General features: G+C 43.1%; 1 protein-coding gene and 1 pseudogene across 1 annotated transcript in view; both read right to left on the reverse strand.

Moving 5' to 3' along the window:
• Positions 1–21253, reverse strand: part of LOC126184445 (circadian locomoter output cycles protein kaput) — an 837361-nt gene that overhangs the window by 536886 nt on the left and 279222 nt on the right. The window contains exon 2 of the mRNA XM_049926836.1: positions 5318–5508. Coding sequence (XP_049782793.1) covers positions 5318–5508 — 191 coding nt within the window. The remainder of the gene's footprint in view (positions 1–5317; positions 5509–21253) is intronic.
• Positions 3434–3551, reverse strand: LOC126185548 (5S ribosomal RNA; annotated as a pseudogene).

Below are 21253 nucleotides of genomic sequence, written 5' to 3' on the forward strand. Positions count from 1 at the left end.
TTTTGGAGCGTGTTATATGATTTAAATATAGTACGCAGTCACTGACTTTGGTTTTCCCCTGTTATGTAACTCCACTGAAAGTGTTTTATGGTGTCAATTCACCTGTTGTTGCGGTTTAGAGTGAGTATACCGTTGTATTGGAACTTAAAAGCTTTAAACACAGACAGATTGTAGTGGATCTAATATCACGTATGTTCGTGAGAAACTTCGTTCCTTACACACAATAGTGGAAGAGAGACTAAACTTATTGATAGTGAGAGGAAGATACTAAAAGGGATTTCTACCTCTAATACTGCCACGAAAATCAATACTGATATTAACATGTGCGTGGATAACACAAAAACAGTGGGGTGGATTTTGCATAAACAAAACGTTCGTATTGAGGCTGCTCTTGCATACCAAATGACTATCTACAAATATAAAAATCCAGGGCTGTCATAAACTCCATGAAGATTTTTCGCGAAAGACAAACTCTCAAAGTTTTATTTGAACGTGGTGAGGAAAGTTAGTTTGGAAAACAACCGACATAGCCAACAACAACCGTAGTTTCTGAAAATGCGGGTGAACCAGGCAGAGAAAGCATATTCTATGCTAGAATTTGCCGGTTGCCACTCGATAGTGAGTGTGCAAAGAGCTTTCTGTGACAAACTTCACAAGACATGACCAGTTTACAATAGCACAGCGAAGTAATACAAAAAAATCGAGGACGATGGTTGTTTGTGCGATGCAAAGCGTAGCATGTCAGAACAGACAGTGGACCATATTAGGGATGTGATGTTGCGAATTCCCACGAAGTCTACCTGTCGAGGCTGAGCGGAACTCAGCCACCACTTTGGAAAATCATTCATAAGCGATTAAGAGTAAAGCCATACAAATTACAGTTACTGTCAACCATAAGCCATGACGACAAAATGCGCCGTCTGCAGTTCTGCATCGATATGTAGAATCACCTTGCAAATGATAACTTCGCAAACAAATTAATCTTCAGTGACGAAGCCACTTTCATCTTTTGGGAAAAGTCAACCGACACTAACCACCCATATGTGTGGCAGAGAATCCACATGCAGTTGTCTAACATGTCCAGGACTCCGACAAAGTTAACGTGTTCTGCGCCGTGTCCAAGAAGTCTTTGGACACTTACTCTTCGCTGAGAAAACTGTCAGTAGAATCTCGACATGCTGCACTTGTGGCTCGTGTCACAACTTGACATAATCGCAAGGCTTCCATCTCTCAGCAAGATGGCATCTCTTAACATTTCCACAATAGTGTTCGAGACTACGTGGATGAGACATTGCCTCGTCACTGAATAAGCCGTGTTGCAGACATTGAATTGGCGCTCCTCGAGTGCCCACCACGGACGTGACGCAGAGTGGACGACATTTTATAAACATTGTATAAAATGATGAGGGCTTATCTTTCACGTACTGTATCATTTGACACATTGTTCTTGGTCGTTTACCTGCACCGATTTTTTAAATGTTTCATGGACAGTTTAATAATCGTGTGTGATGTGGCCCAAACGGCAAATTTTACCACGAGCCTTACAGGGGGAGTGTTTACCTACAAGAAGCTCATATCTTTAACTATATTTCTCCAAATGCGAAGCCGAGTGAGTTAGCGCAGTTATTAAGAAGCAGTTCTCGTGTTTTGTCCCCGTCCGATTATCCTGACGAACATCAGATTGTACCCTTCTATAGTGTCACGTCATGTTGATTTTCCCAACTATGTATAATACGAGATTCGTACTCCAACTCTGATGGCTTCGTCGTCCACGGGACGTATAAACTTTACTTTTTATTTCCTATTCAACTGCGAAGAACTACGTAATGGTCTGAGCTGTCGTGTGGTATTTTTAAGAGGGTCCTGTGACCACAATGAAAGTAAAAGTAATTGTTAAGGTCTACGAAGCAATTTTAGGTAACGATGTTCGTTCGTGGGTCTTTACAGACCTACACAGCTCTCTTATTCGACTAATGTAGAGTGATTGTGGACTGCCTTGGAAGAAAAAGGTCCAGTTTTAGAAGCTAAGAGACAAAACTGGAGAGACTTTGTAAGAAGATTGTAAACGGCAACAATCTGACCGACACTGTTGGGAAATTGGAAAATTAAATCAAAAATTGATATTCACGTGGTCCATGAATATAAAAACAAAAATACGTTTCCGTGACCTTCAGCCAGCATCGCTTAAGAGACTAAAACTGTTTATTTGCGGAACTGCAAAAAATCTCAGTGATGCAGACTTATCGAACTTCATGGAAAGTCGCAGTTCTTTTGACGCCACGAGAGCCCCTATGCGATATTTTGTAGGTGTTAAGTTTATTAATTTTGTCCAGCTGCCGTATATCAAAACAAGTTTTCGTTTCCAGTACTAACACAAAGCAAGTATATTAAAATTGTAACTTCTGTTCAGAAATAACAGGAAGCACTGATTAAGTCATTTGAAACCTCTTTCAAATTGTTCTGGAGATCCTTCAGCAAACAAAAGATATTCGTTCGAAACCATTCCGCACAATGAAGAACGGAAGTTATACCGTACAAAGCTGAAATTTCCATCGGTTATGTCAATTTGAAATGCAGCTGCGAGAGTAAATCCCATCCATTAGGAGAGGGCATGAATTCTGATGTTCACAAGAGTGATAAACTGATAACGTTCAAGTAGATTGTTGTGACACAATCGTACAGGCAAAAAATGTGAGAAGAGTAGTCTGTTTTCCACACACTAAACACATAAAAGAGATAGGAGGGCTACAAAGATTCCCGCTGTTCACTCACTCCCTCCCTCTCTCTCTCTCCCCCTCCTTCTCTCTCTCTCTCTCTCTCTCTCTAACAACGGATCGTTTCCTACTAAAACTGAAAACGGATGAAAATGTCATTTTTTCTTTACTATTCGAAGTTGTTTATTACGGTTTCCAAATTTTTTTCTTTAAAGTAGACTAAAAATAGCTGTGGTTGCAAACTGTATATTTTCCTCGTAATAATTCTTTGGACTGTCATAATGGCGTGTCTCGGAAGCAGTGAATTTGCCAACGGAATAAAAAAATAGGGACTTATGTTTTAAACACTATGCCGATATTACCACCTTGCAAATCACTTTCAACTAAATTTTAAATTTTTAAACAGAAGTAGATACGAAATGTGTGAATATGAACTGTCCATAACTGTTATATTGAATTATTTCACAGTGATCCATACTTTCATAAATCAGATACGTTTGTAATTGCCGTATTGAAAGAGAGAAAAACAATTAAAAACTCCACCCGAACAGGCCGAGATGGCCCAACGGCACCGTCCGGCCGCCGTGTCATCCTCAGTTCACAGGCATGTGATCAGTGTACTGCTCTTCCGGCCGTACGTCAGTTTACGAGACCGGAGCTACTGCTTCTCCATCACGCAGCTCCTTAGCTTTCCTCACAAGGGCTGAGTACACCCTGCTCGCCAACAGCGCTCGGCATACCGGATGGTCACCCATCCAACTGCCAGCCCAGCCCGACAGCGCTTAACTACGGTGATCTGACGGGAACCGGTGTTGCCACTGCGGCAAGGCCGTTGAATTACCGTGTTGAACCGTAATTTAATTTCCCCCACACATAGTGCTAATAAGGTTTCTTAAATTGTTTTTATTTTACAACTTCGAATCGAATGATGTACACTATTGGCCATTAAAATTGCTAAACCACGAAGTTGACGTGCTACAGACGTGAAATTTAACCGACAGGAAGAAGACGCTGTGATGTGCAAATGATTAACTTTTCAGAGCATTCACACAAGGTTGGCGCCGGTGGCGACACCTACAACGTGCTGACATGAGGAAAGTTTCCAACCGATTTCTCATACACAAACAGCAGTTGACCGGCGTTGCCTGGTGATACGTTCTTGTGAAGCCTCGTGTAAGGAGGAGAAATGCGTACCATCACGTTTCCGATTTTGATAAAGGTCGGATTGTAGCCTATCGCGACTGCGGTTTATCGTATCGCGACATTGCTGCTCGCGTTGGTCGAGATCCAATGACTGTTAGCAGAATATGGAATCGGTGAGTTTAGGAGGGTAATACGGAACGCCGTGCTGGATCCCAACGGCCTCGTATTACTAGCAGTCGAGATGACAGGCATCTTATCCGCATGGCTGTAACGTATCGTGCAGCTACGTCTCGATCCCTGAGTCAACAGATGGGGACGTCTGCAAGACAACAACCATCTGCACGAACAGTTTGACGACGTTTACAGCAGCATGGACTATCAGCTCGGAGACCATGGCTGGGGCTACCCTTGACGCTGCATCACAGACAGGAGCGCCTGCGATGGTGTACTCAACGACGCACCTGGGTGCACGAATGGCAAAGCGTCACTTTTTGGATGAATCCAGGTTCTGTTTACAGCATCATGATCGTCGGATCCGTGTTTGGAAACATCGCGGTGAACGCATATTGGAAGCGTGTATTCGTCATCGCCATGCTGGCGTACCAGCCGGCTTGATGGTATGGGGTGCCATTGGTTACACGTCTCGGTCACCTCTTGTTCGCATTGAACAGTGGACATTACATTTCAGATGTGTTACGACCCGTGGCTCTACCCTCCATTCGATCCCTGCGAAACCCTACATTTCAGCAGGATAATGTACGACTGCATGTTGCAGGTCCTGTACGGGCCTTTCTGGATACAGAAAATGTTCGACTGCTGCGCTGGACAGCACATTCTCCAGATCTCCACCAATTGAAAACGACTGGTCAATGGTGGCCGAGCAACTGGCTCGTCACAAGACGCCAGTCACTACTCTTGATGAACTGTGGTATCGTGTTGACACTGCATGGGCAGCTGTACCTGTACACGCCATCCAAGCTCTGTTTGACTCAATGCCGAGGCGTATCAAGGTCGTTATTACGGCCAGAGGTGGTTGTTCTGGGTACTGATTTCTCAGGATCTATGCACCCAAATTGCGTGAAAATGTAATCACATGTCAGTTCTAGTATAATATATTTGTCCAATGAATACCCGTTTATGATCTGCATTTCTTGTTGGTGTATCAATTTTAATGGCCAGTAGTGTACTTCTTGACTATAGGCAATGGTCAGAAGATGTCACTTATTTTTGAAAGTGGATACTAATAAATTTGTGATGAACGCAACTAGGAAAGAAAGTAAAAACGTTTTAAAAATGAAAAACAGCTGTATTGCTATGGTGGTCTCCCAGCATGCTTCACTAGTGACTTCCATTTGCTGCAAAACTTGTGCAGCTTGGTGTGTTCCACGAAAGAAGACGTGTCCTCGGAGAAGAGGAGGGGATGCGGCTCAGATGTGCAGTAGCGCGGCGCAGCGGCTGACCTTGAAAGTAGCTCTTGGTGCGCAGGTAGCTGACGGAAAGGCGCAGGATGGAGAGGCGGTCCAGCTTGGACAGGATGTTCTGCTCGAACGGCAGCAGGCTGGCCAGCGTGTCCAGCTCGGCGTTCAGGCGCTCGCGGTGCCGCTTGCTGGGGTTGCTCTTCGTCACGCCGTCCTTCGGCGGGGGCTTCAGGCTGCAACACGCACGTCACCACTCCTTAGCACATGGGTGGTTCGAATCTAGCGAACTTAAGTACTTTTTGATGCTCTTACACGAACATTTAAAATAATAATTAAAAATAAAAAAAATGAAAAAAAATTATGATATACTGCTTAGTTTTTAAGGACAACCTGGCGAGTCTACGACAGGACATTCAAACATCACAAAAGGATATGGAAATTCTTAAAGAAACACCAGAAAGAGTATGGCTGCAAATATCTTCTGAAAAAAAAAATTGAAAAAAATGGTTCAAATGGCTCTGAGCACTATGGGACTTAACATCTATGGTCATCAGTCCCCTAGAACTTAGAACTACTTAAACCTAACTAACCTAAGGACATCACACACATCCATGCCCGAGGCAGGATTCGAACCTGCGACCGTAGCAGTCGCGCGGATCCGGACTGAATCCGACATTATAAAAACAAAATTCAGAATGTCCATTATAATTATCCGGGCTGTTATGCCGTGGTCGGTTGATGAATTCTGTGTCAATGCCCATTGTTTCGTCCCCGTCTGCGGGGGACATCTTCAAGGGGGGTACCACAAAAAGAACTGTTTCAAAACGTTTGGAAGAGCACAAGGGCAATTGTAGACGAGGAGAAACGGAACGATCAGCTGTTGCGGAGCATGCTTTCCAACCAGGTAACCACCATATTCGTTTTGAGGAGATGCAAGTACTAGCGGCCACAAGCGGATATTACGAAAGGCTCTACAGGGAGGCAATCGATATCGCCAAACATCCTAATAATTTCATTCGAAAGGAGGAGGGCGTGAAATTAAACGGTATATGGATGCCGATGTTGAAGAAGATGTGTACCACCCGTCCACCACTGGGTGATGGCAACGGCGATCGACGGCAGCGGACAGCGGCCAATTGCACTGACGTTTTCAAAACACGTGACGTCACGCCTCGGCGCGGGGGCGCGCGGACGCGGAATTTAGCGGCAGTCAGTAGCGAGCCAGTGGGTGTGTTGAAACCTTCCATGGAGCTACAGACCACCTTGAAGATGTCCCCCGCAGACGGGGACGAAACGTTGGGAATTGACAAAGAATTCATCAGCCGACCACGGCATAACAGCCCGGATAATTATAATGGACATGACATTTTCGGCCGTGAAAGTCTACATTTTAGTAAAATACAGGATACCTGAGAGAGTTTCTCAGGTCTAATATGTAGGTGAAACCATTCAGGCAACTGGCCTGGCGAAAAATTGTGACGAAATTCTTGTCTTAAAATGGAAACAGCTTCCAGGCTTACATAAGACATCCATAACAAATGTGCATCTCAAAATACTCTACAACACAGCCATCAAACCAGAGTACCTTTATGGGGCTGAAACACACATTATTTAACAGGAAGAGGGACTCGGAAGTAGTCCAAAAGACAGAATGAAGAGTAGTAGGTTAGGTCATATCATACACAAGAAGGAACGCACATACCAAGACCAAATAAAAAAATTTGAAAAGTTCATCAACATTTATTCAGACATGAAATAACGCAGGCTAAAATTGTATGGTGAATGACATGATTCCACCAGGCTGTGTTTTAAATTACTTTATTTGCACAACTAGTTTAGGACACTGTCCATTTTCAAGTGCATCAATAAAACACAGAATACTCCATAACAAAAAATATGAAAAAGTAAAAAAGAGCGAAAACATGAAAATCATATAATATCCACTGTAATTATAGTTTTATATGTTTGCTATTTTTTATTTTTTTTTATTTTTATAATAGTGTATTGTATGTCTTTTAGATGTACTTGAAAATGGACAGTGAAAATTAAGTAATTTAAAACACAGCCTGGTGGAATGGTCGTTTTTCTAATTTATTGAGGATGAAGAGAAATACGTTCTATGGGTATATTAAAAGAATGGAACCAAACATATTAACTACATGGCAGTAAAACTAAAACTATAACTGAAACAATAAAAAGAATCGATGCAGTAAAAGAAGGAAGTAGACAGAAAAAAAGGCAGAAAATTGACAAGTGGACAGTTGACCTGTCAGAAAAACTCAAGAAGACAGGAACAATTTGGTCTGACGAGAGGAAAAGCAACCATCCTGAGAGAATCTAAGTATTGTGGTCACAATGGTAAGCTAACACAAAACTCTGAAAATTCCGCTTGTTGAGCATCCTCTGGTCCAGTATGGCTCACACGTAAATAATCTTCGTTTTCTTATACCTTTGACCCTCATCAGCCCAGGGTCGGCATGGCTAAGAACGAATTTGGCACGGTTAATTTAAGGGGCTGCCGGATGCCCTCCCTTCGCAACCCCGCTACCCTCCGGCTCGGTATATGTGTACCTAACTTCTCCTCACATTAGATCCACTAGCTCTAGAAAACCTCAGTGGATTTGCTGCTGTTGTCATAGTTGTACCAATTAAATGTACAAAGAGAACCTGCCTGCGATGAACTTTTTAAGTTCCACTACGGCGGTATATTCACACTTAACCACAACAACTACAAACGAATTGATATCATAAAATATTTTCAGCGACGCCCTGAGTGAAGCGTTATTCATGTGATAGTGAGCGAAAGTGTTCTAAATGTTTGCGAATCGCGTAACTGAGGCAGGATTTGGGTAGCGGCCCGGTGTTTTCCTAGTCGGATTGGGAAACCGCCTGAAAACCACATCCAGCACACCGCTCTCATCGTTAATCCGCCGGGTGGATTGGATCCGGCGTCGGCACACCTCCCCATCCCAGAAGCAGCACTTTAACACGCATGTCTATTCAGACGGGTCCCAAACGTGAACAATAATAATAATAATAATAATACGTATAAAAATAAAAAAAAGGGAGACGAGCACCTATGAATGTACGTGAGACAGACAAGGCGCGTGAGAAAACAAAAGAATGAAAGAATTTCAAATGATATGCAAGATTATATAGGAAAACAAGCGTATTTCGACTGTAGCCACGCACAGGATTAGAATATAAATATTCAGTTTTGAAGTTTAGTGTATGAACTTATTAATATTGTTAGTAAAAAGAAGCATGTGCAGTTTTACTGATCCTTTATCTGAACGATAGGAACGCATGTACTGCTCTGATAAAAGTCAAAGAGCATGGACGGGAAGCAGTAAGGAGGTGAAAAGAGAGTGAGGCAGGATTGTAGCCTATACCCAGCGTTATTTCACCCGTACATAGAACAAACTGTGAAAGAAACTACGTGGAAATGTTGAAAGGGGGTAAAGTTCAGGGAGAAGGAAACTTTGAGGTTTGCCAGTGACATCGTAATTGTGTTCAAAATGGTTCAAATCGCTCTGAGCACTATGGGACTCAACATCTTAGGTCATAAGTCCCCTAGAACTTAGAACTACTTAAACCTAACTAACCTAAGGACATCACACACACCCATGCCCGAGGCAGGATTCGAACCTGCGACCGTAGCATCGTAATTCTGTCAGAGACCGCAAAGGACTTGGAAGAGTAGTTGATTAGAATGGATAGGATATTGAAAAGAGCTTATAAGGTGAATATTAATAAAAAGTAAAGAAACAGTAATTAAATGTAGTCGAATGAAATCAGGCGGTGCTGAGGGACTTAAATTAGGAAATGAGGCACTAAGAGTATTATGAGTCCTGTTAGTTTTGTTATTTGCGCCGCAAAAAACAGACGATGACAGCAATGGAGAGGATATGAAATGCAGACTCGCGAGAGCAAGAAACGCATTTCTGTAAAAGAGTAATATGTTAACATCGAATAAATATTTAAATGTTAGGAGGCTTTTTATACAGGTATTTGTGTGGTGTGTAGCCTAGTACGTAAACGTAAATGTAGTACGTAACAAGGGCTGCAACAGTCTTGTTCACTCAAGTACGAGCAGCCCTTAACGGCTCGCCATCTTATTTACAACTATTCATGACGTCGCCTTTCCGGCTTAGATTTTTTTAAAATGTGACTTGTAAGTACTGCATCTCTTTCCAGTCAGTACAAACTTTAATTTTATTAATGTATTATATACCTAATATGTTTTAGAACAGTTAGTTTAATTCTGAAGACGACGATCATAGTAGCGTCGAAACCTGGTCAATTCTGACTTAATATTTGTGACCGAGGGCTTATTTGTTCTAATATAATTCTGACACGGTCACTGAACATTAGCAGCTATGTTCAAAGTTTTACTTGAAGCAGTGTTTGGATAGAAGAGTACGTGTGGCATGCGAATGATGACTTTTGAAGTTAGTAGGCTACGTTGAAGGATCAGTAAGCAGCGAGATGCAGTAAACTGCAGAGCGAACATCAAGTCCTCTCTCTTTCTTATATAGGAGAATACATGTGTTGTGGACTGGCAAGACAGCCAATCCACAGTGACGGGTAGCCGAAAGGCACGCGTTTAGCTCACGCAGGCTTGCGTGAGGTCTGGAACAGTGTAAAGTAGTCAATATAGCAAATAAAGTACGTAGTTGATGTAATACTTAACTTTATTCCATAATTGGTGAACATCGCTCTTGTTGATTCATTATATAATCTCAATATACAAAGGTAATGGCGCCTTGCTAGGTCGTAGCAAATGACGTAGCTGAAGGCTATGCTAACTATCGTCTCGGCAAATGAGAGCGTATTTGTCAGTGTAGCTTCGCTAGCAAAGTCGGCTGTACAACTGGGGCGAGTGCTAGGATCTGTCTCTAGACCTGCCGTGTGGCGGCGCTCGGTCTGCAATCACTGACAGTGGCGACACGCGGGTCCGACGTATACTAACGGACCGCGGCCGATTTAAAGGCTACCACCTAGCAAGTGTGGTGTCTGGCGGTGACACCACAACATGGTCTTGCAAATCGAGAAACGAAACCTAATATTTGTCAACTGCAGAAGTGTTCAGGGTAAGGTGCCACAATTATTTTCACTTATTAACAGTGGTAACGCTACACTATACTTGGAGCAGGAAGGTAGCTGAAACAAGAAATAAATAGCAACATTTAATTCAGAATAGAGTGCTTACTGGAACTACAGGCTGAACTCCAAGTACAGGGAAAAATCAGTAACGTCTAGTAAGGTAAATACAGTAAGAACGTGGGAGAATCCAATTGAAGATAATATTGAAAGTTCGGCAAAAAATGTAATCAGATGTTCTATTGCTCACCTCCATCAAGAAACAACGTGACGAAAAGTTTCGGCGAAAGTTTTGAAAATACCACAGAAAAATTGCTCGATCAAGTGACAGTGATTGAGATTTTGGTTTGCCACATGTAGATTGGAGATACACACACTGCATTTGTGGCGTGACATGAGGAAGTCAGTGACCTACACATGATGTCAGAAGAAACATCCCCATCTATGACATCATCATTATTACATTACAAGATATGCCCCTTTTTCAATAATGCCATCAAGATGTCAGATGGCAGGAGATGGAAAATTAAAGAAGGAGGAGGCATTCGTGCGAAATATTTTTCAGCTAATCACATTCAAAGATGGCGCTTGCTGGAAAATTTTTATTGCCGAACAGAAAACAGTGTATATTTTTGCCACAGTCATCAAACTGCTCACTGTGTGTGTGTGTGTGTGTGTGTGTGTGTGTATGCACTTACGTATAATCGAATACTTTTCAACGTGGCACCGAAAGAAACTTGTGACAATACTCCGAATACTTTTGAACATGACGCATAAAGAAAACATTCACTTCCCTGAGGTTGCAATTTTTTTTACAAATTTCGCTATGGATACTTTTGAAAATGGCGGGCTTCGGGAAAATTATATGTATATACTGTACTGTGATTGGTTGTAAAAATTTTACCCACCAATGTCATCTGGCTGTTTTTAAATTTACTGTCACCCGTCATCTATAATTTTACGATTTACTGTCAGCTTTAATTTTCAAATTTACCGTCATCCGAAATCTTGTTGACGTCATTGCAAAGTGACGTGTGTCACAATGATGACGTCGTAGATATGGGCATGGCTTTTGACGCTATGGGTAGGCCACTGACCAGCTCACGTGACGTCACAAACGTAAAAAAAGTGCACCAGGATTCCCATCGATATTTTAATACGGACATAGATTCTGGTGTCATTGTACAACATGAAATTTCCAAAAATTGGCTACAGAAATTTGTTAGTAACCCACTAGTGCTGAAAATGTGTTTGATCTGCTGGTAACAATTATACTCTGAACTTATCGATTCATTAAATGTAGAGTTGGGGTATAGGAACCATTAAGCTACAGTAGCATCATTCATCAGCAGTGCGGAGCTACAAGATAGAAACGCATTCTTACTTAACGAAGAGAGAAAATGACTGAAACTACCTCAGTAGGCAATAGCAAGCATTCAGTACTTGGGAGGAGAGTGTGGGTGGTTACGGAATAAGTTGAGAACTATATCATGAAGACAGTGACAGATGGGAGCGACCTACTAAAGGTCAACAACGGTTTACGAAGTTTCTTAACAACAGAGAGAACTTACCAAGTAATAGAAAGGAAGTCGATTCCTGGCTCACAGGCATAAACTGAACAAAGTCAAAACAACGACAGCTATGTAAGACGCGTTCAATGAAAGTATCACACTTGCCGAGCTGTCCAACAAATATAACAACTATGGTTCTATATGAAATAAATCAATAGACCAAAGTTAGTTGTTCATATTATGAAGAGTGTAAATGTCAGACGCTCTGAGCACCAAATATCACATTTGTCAGGAGAATAAAAAACAATGTATCTCTTTTTGTATGCAACTTATGTTTATCCAGAACATTGAGAAAGTATTCTGATACCACAAACTTATGCTGCTCAACTCATCACTGCAAAAATAATGAGACAAATTAGAAAATAAATAATTTATCAAGGATGTTCAAAGTGCCATACCAGGGAACTGACTGGTTCTAAGTGCCAATAAGAAGGTTTGGGTTAATATGTGCCATGATCATTGAGGCGTTACGTTTTTTTGTCATAGCACAAGTAAAAAAATGGAGCAGTAATATTGTAACTAGCAAAACTGTAGACAACAAAGAGCATTTCTTATATCTTTTAAATTTCATACAACACAATAATAAAATTGTATTGAAGGAGGAAGATTTCTCACTGCTGACTTCTGCTTCTTACACAGTTCCACTATTGGGATCAGACGTTGCAAAATTTACTGTAAAACTCCCTTTGCCGATGAGGAGGATATGTTAACGTCGTCAACAGGTTTTTCTGTTTGCAACTGATAAACATGGCTGGAATTTTAGACATCAGTTACGGTCCTTCATCTGTTTATTGCTTCGACATTTTCCCATTCTCTTGTCTGTGAATAAGAACTTTTAATAGCTATTTGAGATGAAGGAGTGTAAGACAACCCGATCATATTGAATTTGGAGATGTTACACGCATGCATTGACAACAGTGTTTCAGCAGCATCTTTAAAATTAAGTAATCTTGTGTAAATTCTGAGGAACAAATGTTCTACTTTCGCTTCTTCGTTTCTCTATAACTGCACAATCTCTGTAGCAGCTCAAAAATATGTGTCCATTCACCAAAAACTTGGATGTTATCTCTTCAAACCATCCTTGGCTGAGCAAAGACCTCGATGCATGATACTTTGAACTTCAGAGGAAAGCACTTCGTGGCACAAACACCATCTAGTAATGAATGTTTGAAACATTTATTCAGTTATTTGGCATGTGGAACAAGTCTAGGGACGTGCAACAGTAACACAATGGTACTGAAAACGTGTTTCGTGAAAAAATGGCACTTAGATGGTATGAAATTTCCACTTCTCATATGCTCGTTGGTCACAGTGGTACCGAAACAGAAGACGATAAAACGAAGACTGAAATAATAAATTAAATCATCCGAACTGCTTCACCGAAAATGATTTGAGCACAGCTCGCACTATCGACAGTGACCTAGTTGCAAAATGGACGATTAGAAAAAGAGAACATTGAATTAAAAACGGAAAGGTGATATCAATTTTATTCCACGTCGAATATGTAGAACTGACTCTTCCAACAACAGTCTGAGGCAGGTCTCTGGAACAATGGAGTATCCTACATGCTTTGAAGAAGGTGCAGATCGTTTTAATGTGTTTCAGAAGGATCGTAGGACAGATGTGCAGGACTATATATCTCTTTCTCTGACATCAGTTTATTATAGAATTATTATGAAACATATTTTGTGCACGTGTATGACGACTTTCTTGAAGAACTTTGAAATCTTCGGCAGGATCAACATGAATTTCGGAAGAACCAACTAGTTTGCTCTATTCACGCATCTAGAAGGCTCCAGACAGTGCAGCACAATCCACACAGGATACTAGTAAAAATAAACTACCTGCTTACGGAATATCGAAACAGTTATGTTATTGAAGTAATGACTTTGTAACAAACATAACACATTGAGGAAAGACTAAAGAAATCAATTCACCTGCGAAGGACGTCTCTCACAAAATACTCGTTCGAAAAATTCTTGAATATTGTTCGTCGATCTGGAACCATGTAAGGTGCCTCTTACGTGAGGAAGACATTTTTACCAGTTTTAATAAATTATTGTCTCTTATAGATGTATTCACGACAGTTAGGAAGTGCTGTAGTCCGTAGCCGGCCATGAATCTGAGAGCATTTCCCACGCTGGCTGGCTAGGTGACGAAGCGACCATATGTCGCACGTAGTGGGGTGGGGCTCGGCGCTGGACCGTAGCAACAACCGTCAGCCTGGGAAATATACATGACGGGAAGTACAGCCATCTTGGCGCCAAAGTCACCGATTTTGTTTATTTATATGTAATAATTAAAGTCATTTATGACAACATGAATACTAGGAGGAGCCTCTGGATGTTTAAAACTATTTATCATAATTTTGCCTCGTTAAAATTCACACCCGTTCATTAACAAATGCATATCTTAGTAAGTATGAACTTGATCGGAAATCCACCAACTATGACGAAACTAGTAAGAGATACGGACTGCGCGCCAAAGTCGGGAGTCGGCGTTATGAGCTCTTCCTGTCTTGTTCGATGGTAGCCATGCTCTCGGGTACGAGTAGTTCGTGACATGAGGGTTTCATTATTGATCTAATAGGAATAAAAGTGATATTACGGCATTCTGAATGTTAATTTCGGGTAAACAGATACCCCAAAGTTGATCGACAGCAATTTCAGACAATTAGCTCCCACCGACAGAGACATCCAATGCGCCAATGAAGAATCTGCACGGGACGACATTTACGAGAGCTGTACCGCGCACAGGTAGGAGGAAATCCGACGACACGACCCACCAAGGCGGCTCAAGGGAGGTCCGACTTACACTAGCAAATTCCGGGTGGAAATGCCGACCAGTCATACTGTACGTCACATATACCACCCTCTACGGACTCGCGGCTAAGCTTAGTAGTAACAGTATCAGTTTAGAAGCGAGGGGATTTTGCAACCATTAACAAGTTGAATTAACGGAAGAAGTAGAGAAATGTAAGACGTTTCCCCACGTCTTACGACAAATATGTCCGCTCCGGTAGCTGAATGGTCAGAGTGAAGGATTGTCAGTCCTCTAGGCCCGGGTTCGATTCCCGACTGGGTCGGGAAATTTTCATCCTATCGTCCTCATCGACTGCAGGTCGCCGAAGTGGCGTCAAATTGAAAGACCAGCACCCGGCGAACGGCCTGCCCGACGGGGGGCTCTAGCCATACGATTAAATTAAAATTAGGAAAACGACAAATATGAGGTCCGGTTATCAACTATCTTCTATTGCATTTGAAAGTTATCTGCTGCAAGAGTCATTGTTGTGGCATATTATGCACAGGGAACTCCAGTTGAGCAGCTTGCATTTTTATATGGCAATAATAATAATAATAATAATAATAATATGCGCCCACAGGAAAGCAAAATAAAGTTGTATTCATCTCAGGAAGATATGTTCCCTGGAAGAAAAATAAGTGGTGGGACAATGTAATGAGAAGCTCTGTTCTTGCGGTGGTTTGCTGGAATAGACGTACTGTAGCTGTTCCGGTGTATTGTGAATGTTTCGGTAACAGACGGGTTAAAAAAATCTTTCCTGCTTCGGTTGGGAGTGTTACTAGCGCAAGAAAAACCAACTCTCATAGTGTCAATTTATAATGAAGATTTTTTGCTAATCACGTATTAGACTTGGAACGACATTACATATGCAAAATTTCCTAGCTCATGAAACGATACCTTAAGAATCTAAATGATTTGAAGATAGAACCATCATGTATCTGGTGAAAATATTTTCTTCTTGCTACCTGTTATCCAATACCCACCTCCGTAGCCGGAGACGGTAACGCACGCCTATGTGGAGGTCCGCCTTTAAGCAGTGTAGTTAATTGTCAGCTTCAGGCATCGCTCTGAAAGAAGCGAGAAATTAATTAACACGGCTGCTATGTTGGGAACGGATTGTAATGGATATACGGAGATTTCTGGCTACATAGCTTGTGTTACCCGCCTCGGAAGCCGGGGTCACTAGCGCACATGTGTGGTGTGGCGTTCGACTCGAAAGGACGCCGGTTCGAATCCCAACCGAAACAGGAAAGATTTTTTTAACCCGTCTGTTACCGAAACATTCACAATACACCGGAACAGCTACAGTACGTCTATTCGAGCAAACCACCGCAAGAACAAAAAAATGGTTCAAATGTCTCTGAGCACTATGGGACTTAACATCTATGGTCATCAGTCCCCTAGAACTTAGAACTACGTAAACTTAACTAACCTAAGGACATCACATACATCCATGCCCGAGGCAGGATTCGAACCTGCGACCGTAGCAGTCGCGCGGCTCCGGACCGAGCGGCTAGAACCGCTAGACCACCGCGGCCGGCCCGCAAGAACAGAGCTTCTCATTACATCGTCCCACCACTTATTTTTCTTCCAGGGAACATATTTTCCTGAGATGAATACAACTTGAGTAAGCGCTGTACGCCTCGTGCGAATGCAATCACTGTGATGCCGCTCCATCTGTCTGCGGCGAACCAAAATGCAGCCATCGTTTTCGCTGGCGGAAATGGACGGCAAGTGGAGGAGAGGTGGTTCTTGACCACCAGTTTTTGCGCCAATCTTTTGGATTAAATTCCAAACTTCTCCGAAGTGTCTCATGAAGTGAGTACTTGTGAGACTGTTGATGGCGATCCGTTCGTCGGATGGGGATGTTAAGCTCGATGGCTCACTTGGTTCTATGGTTCTACTCGAGAGGAGTAGGCTATGTGCCAGCACTGGTCCCTTTTCTACATTTACATCAATCTACGTAGATACTCCGCAGTCCACGGTAGGCACATGGCGGAGGGTACCCTGTACAACCAATAATCATTTCCGTAGGTATCAATGGTCAAAGTGCCGTGGACACGCACCAACTGTGATTTGTGGTTGTACCCAACAGCACCCCCAATCATAAGACTTTGAGTAGGCGCTGTACGCCTCGTGCGAATGCAATCACTGTTATGCCGCTCCATCTGTCTGCGGCGAACCAAAATGCAGCCATCGTTTTCAAGCAGACAGACCTGGATTCGTCCGAAAACACTATCTGATGCCATTCCAGTCCTCCTGTCGTCGTTCCACGCACCATTGCCGTCTAGCACGTTTCTGCGCATTCGCCAGAGGTAGGCGGAGAAGTGGATGAGGTGCACGTAACCCATTCCGTAATAAAAGATGACGGACTGTCATCCCTGATAGTGTCCAGTGTCTTACACTGTTCCAGTGTTGGGCCACAGCCGATGGGGACGCAGATCTGTTCTACAATACCATTCGAATGAGGTGTCGATCTTCTGGGGGGGGGGGGGGGGGGGGAAGGATGTGTGGCCTGGGTAGTGCGACTTACCCATCTCGTCTTGTCCTACAACCTTCAGTGAACCATTCTGCACATACCCGTTGCACGGCCGAAACACTTCGTCCCCACGAGCAGCAATTTCCCGTATGGATTCATCACGTTCTGCCATGCCAATAATGCGCGCCTTTCAGACTCACTGATTTGACGGTACGGCTCGCGCATGCGTCTGCGAGGCATCGTGCACGTCTGCGTCCGCAGCTCGTGGTCGTGCGGTAGCATTCTCGCTTCCCACGCCCGGGTTCCCGGGTTCGATTCCCGGCGGGCTCAGGGATTTTCTCTGTCTCGTGATGACTGGGTGTTGTGTGCTGTCCTTAGGTTAGTTAGGTTTAAGTAGTTCTAAGTTCTAGGGGACTGATGACCATAGATGTTAAGTCCCATAGTGCTCAGAGCCATTTGAACCATTTTTTTTTTTTTTTTTTTTTTTTGCACGTCTGCTCAAGTCACACTGATCTATTACCTTCGGTTTATATAGACAACGGTAGGTGCTATTGCGCCGCGATATCGATGTTGACCTCGAACCTGTAGGTCGACATGGTTCAAATGCTAATAATTTCTGCAGAACACACTATTGTACATGTCCTGTGAATATGAACGTCCTGACACTAGTCGTTCAAAGTGTTCTGTTTTTTATGAACATGAGTGTACGTTCTTCCATTCGAAACCGGGCTCGGTATCGCATCGGTAAGACACTAGTATTCGTTATCAAATCACAGTACGGACATCCACTTCTAGGTTGTTGTTTTTTATCTAACTTAATTGTCTAAGGAGAATGACGGAAAGATTCCACTGAAAGCACACGGTTGTTTCCCTTCCTCATCGTCTCAATCCCAAATTGTGCTCCGTCTCTAATGACATCGTCATCGAGGGACGTTAAGCCCTAATCATCCGCCGGCCGCGGTGGTCTAGCGGTTCAGGCGCTCAGTCCGGAACCGCGAGACTGCTACGGTCGTAGGTTTGAATCCTGCCTCGGGCATGGATGTGTGTGATGTCCTCAGGTTAGTTAGGTTTAAGTAGTTCTAAGTTCTAGGGGACTGATGACCACTGAAGTTAAGTCCCATAGTGCTCAGAGCCATTTGAACCATTTTGAACCTAATCTTCCATTCTTCATCCCTTTTAATTTGTATTTGACTACACACCACAGGCACAAAAGGAAGCCCGTCTTCGTAGCCCGTATACTTAAAACCAGACAATACCTTCCTAAGCGGCATAGAAACGATTAATTTTCGTTTTCCTAGATCAGCCAGTCGCTTCTTTCAGAATTTCGGAAAATGAGATGCTAGTGCGTTCCACGTGTTAAATAACGAGAGCAAAAGAAGCTTGGTGGAGAGCGTGGTTTGACAGCTGTCTGGATAGGGCGTGTACGTGCTTAGAATCCGCAAGTTGTACGTCGGGCAGTGTGCGTGACTACTACGTATCATGGCCGATGCGAATGGGGGATGCTCGATCAATTCTACATTAAATAGACACAAGTGATTCCTAAGAGCTGGCGGGCCGTTACCGGCCGCAGAAATCGCTCCAATTTGTCTGCCCGATAGGCGACACGCATACGACATAATCGCTGCTGGCCAAACAAAGTGTATACACTGTCGATAGCTTGTACCCAACTTCTCTCGATTTGACGTGGCGATTAGAGGAAACAAGGATGTCGGGTGTCGCAGAAGCCTCGCTGAATTTTAGAAGTTTGTAAACAGGTGTGTTACATGTAAAAGAAACGCTTGCTGCTGTTAGTTGCCTCGAGGTAGTTCCGTTCTCTCGTAAAGCAGACTTAATGGGTTTTAGTGCCATCGCGGACATGAAGGTACATTTTGACGTGTCGTTTCTGTGTTTATATGTTCTCTAAACACTTTATCTTTCTAGCCAGGCGTACTGAGACCCTTAAATCCATTAGAATGTGATTACACCGACGCGATGAACTCTAGTTGTTGAAGGCTAGCTGACGGACGAAGTCTGGAAATCGCTTTCATATATCAGATCACATCAAAATGTATACAATCTCTGGTAGTTCCTCACGTAGCTAAAAAGCGTGAATAAGCTTTTTCTACTCGTCGCAGATATTCATTTGGTGGTTGTTATTCGTCATGCCTCCCAGCATTTCTATATTTATATTGCTCCCAACCATATCCGAAAAGCGTACGACAGATAACAGTCGCTCGGTCTGATAACTTTCGTAAATTATGGAGAGTAATGAATGATATTTGACATACATGCTTGAGAAAGATTTATCATGTTTGACAATAAATAACGAACCATCACACAGGGCCATTTAAAGTGAAAATTATACATGAGCTAGAGAGACTTAAAATGTCTATTTAGCGACAGGAAACCAATGAAGTGAAGCTGAAAAACATACAATCAGTCTCTCGGAGATATCGAGTTCTCAGTACTCTTCACACTCACCTCACATTTGTCCCATTCCAGAAAATGCCGCTTGATTCCCGTTCCAAACGTCTGGGACTTCTAGAGGGGAAAGCACATAACATTTTGAAGAGGAACCCAGGATTGAAAACGTACCGTATTCGTTCTAAAGAAGCTATTTCAGTGGCATATACCAGCTAGCCTTTATGGTGTCTGAAACAGTAAAATGAGTGGAGAAAGGTCCAGGAAAAATGGTCCCATTTGAAGATTTGGCTTGTATGACGCCCGAATGTTGCAGCTACATCTACATTTACGTACATACTCCGCAATCCACTGCGCATGGAGGAGGGCACCACGTACCACTACTAGTCACTCCCTTTCCTGTTTCACTCGCAAACAAAGTGAGGGAAAAACTACTATCTACCAGCCTGCATAAGAGCCCCAATTTCTCGTATCTTATCTTCGGGGTCCTTACGCGAAATGTACATCGGCGGCAGTAGAATCACTCTATACAGGGCTATTACAAATGATTGAAGCGATTTCATAAATTCACTGTAGCTCCATTCATTGACATATGGTCACGACACACTACAGATACGTAGAAAAACTCATAAAGTTTTGTTCGGCTGAAGCCGCACTTCAGGTTTCTGACGCCAGAGCGCTCGAGAGCGCAGTGAGACAAAATGGCGACAGGAGCCGAGAAAGCGTATGTCCTGCTTGAAATGCACTCACATCAGTCAGTCATAACAATGCAACGACACTTCAGGACGAAGTTCAACAAAGATCCACCAACTGTTAACTCCATTCGGCGATGGAATGCGCAGTTTAAAGCTTCTGGATGCCTCTGTAAGGGTAAATCAACGGGTCGGCCTGCAGTGAGCGAAGAAACGGTTGAACGCGTGCGGGCAAGTTTCACGCGTAGCCCGCGGAAGTCGACGAATGAAGCTAGCAGGGAGCTAAACGTACCAGAGCCGACGGTTTGGAAAATCTTACGGAAAAGGCTAAAGCAGAAGCCTTACCGTTTACAATTGCCACAAGCCCTGACACCCGATGACAAAGTCAAACGCTTTGAATTTTCGGCGCGGTTGCAACAGCTCATGGAAGAGGATGCGTTCAGTGCGAAACTTGTTTTCAGTGATGAAGCAACATTTTTTCTTAATGGTGAAGTGTACAGACACAATGTGCGAATCTGGGCGGTAGAGAATTCTCACGCATTCGGGCAGCAAATTTGCAATTCAGCAGAAGTTAACGTGTTTTGTGCAATCTCACGGTTTAAAGTTTACGGCCCCTTTTTCTTCTGCGAAGAAAACGTTACAGGACACGTGTATCTGGACATGCTGGAAAATTGGCTCATGCCACAACTGGAGACCGACAGCGCCGACTTCATCTTTCAACAGGATGGTGCTCCACCGCACTTCTATCATGATGTTCGGCATTTCTTAAACAGGAGATTGGAAAATCGATGGATCGGTCGTGGTGGAGATCATGATCAGCAATTCATGTCATGGCCTCCACGCTCTCCCGACTTAACCCCATGCGATATCTTTCTGTGGGGTTATGTGAAGGATTCAGTGTCGAAAACTCCTCTACCAAGAAACGTGCCAG

The sequence above is a fragment of the Schistocerca cancellata genome, chromosome 4 (genome assembly GCF_023864275.1).
Source record: "Schistocerca cancellata isolate TAMUIC-IGC-003103 chromosome 4, iqSchCanc2.1, whole genome shotgun sequence".
Lineage (NCBI taxonomy): Eukaryota > Metazoa > Arthropoda > Insecta > Orthoptera > Acrididae > Schistocerca > Schistocerca cancellata.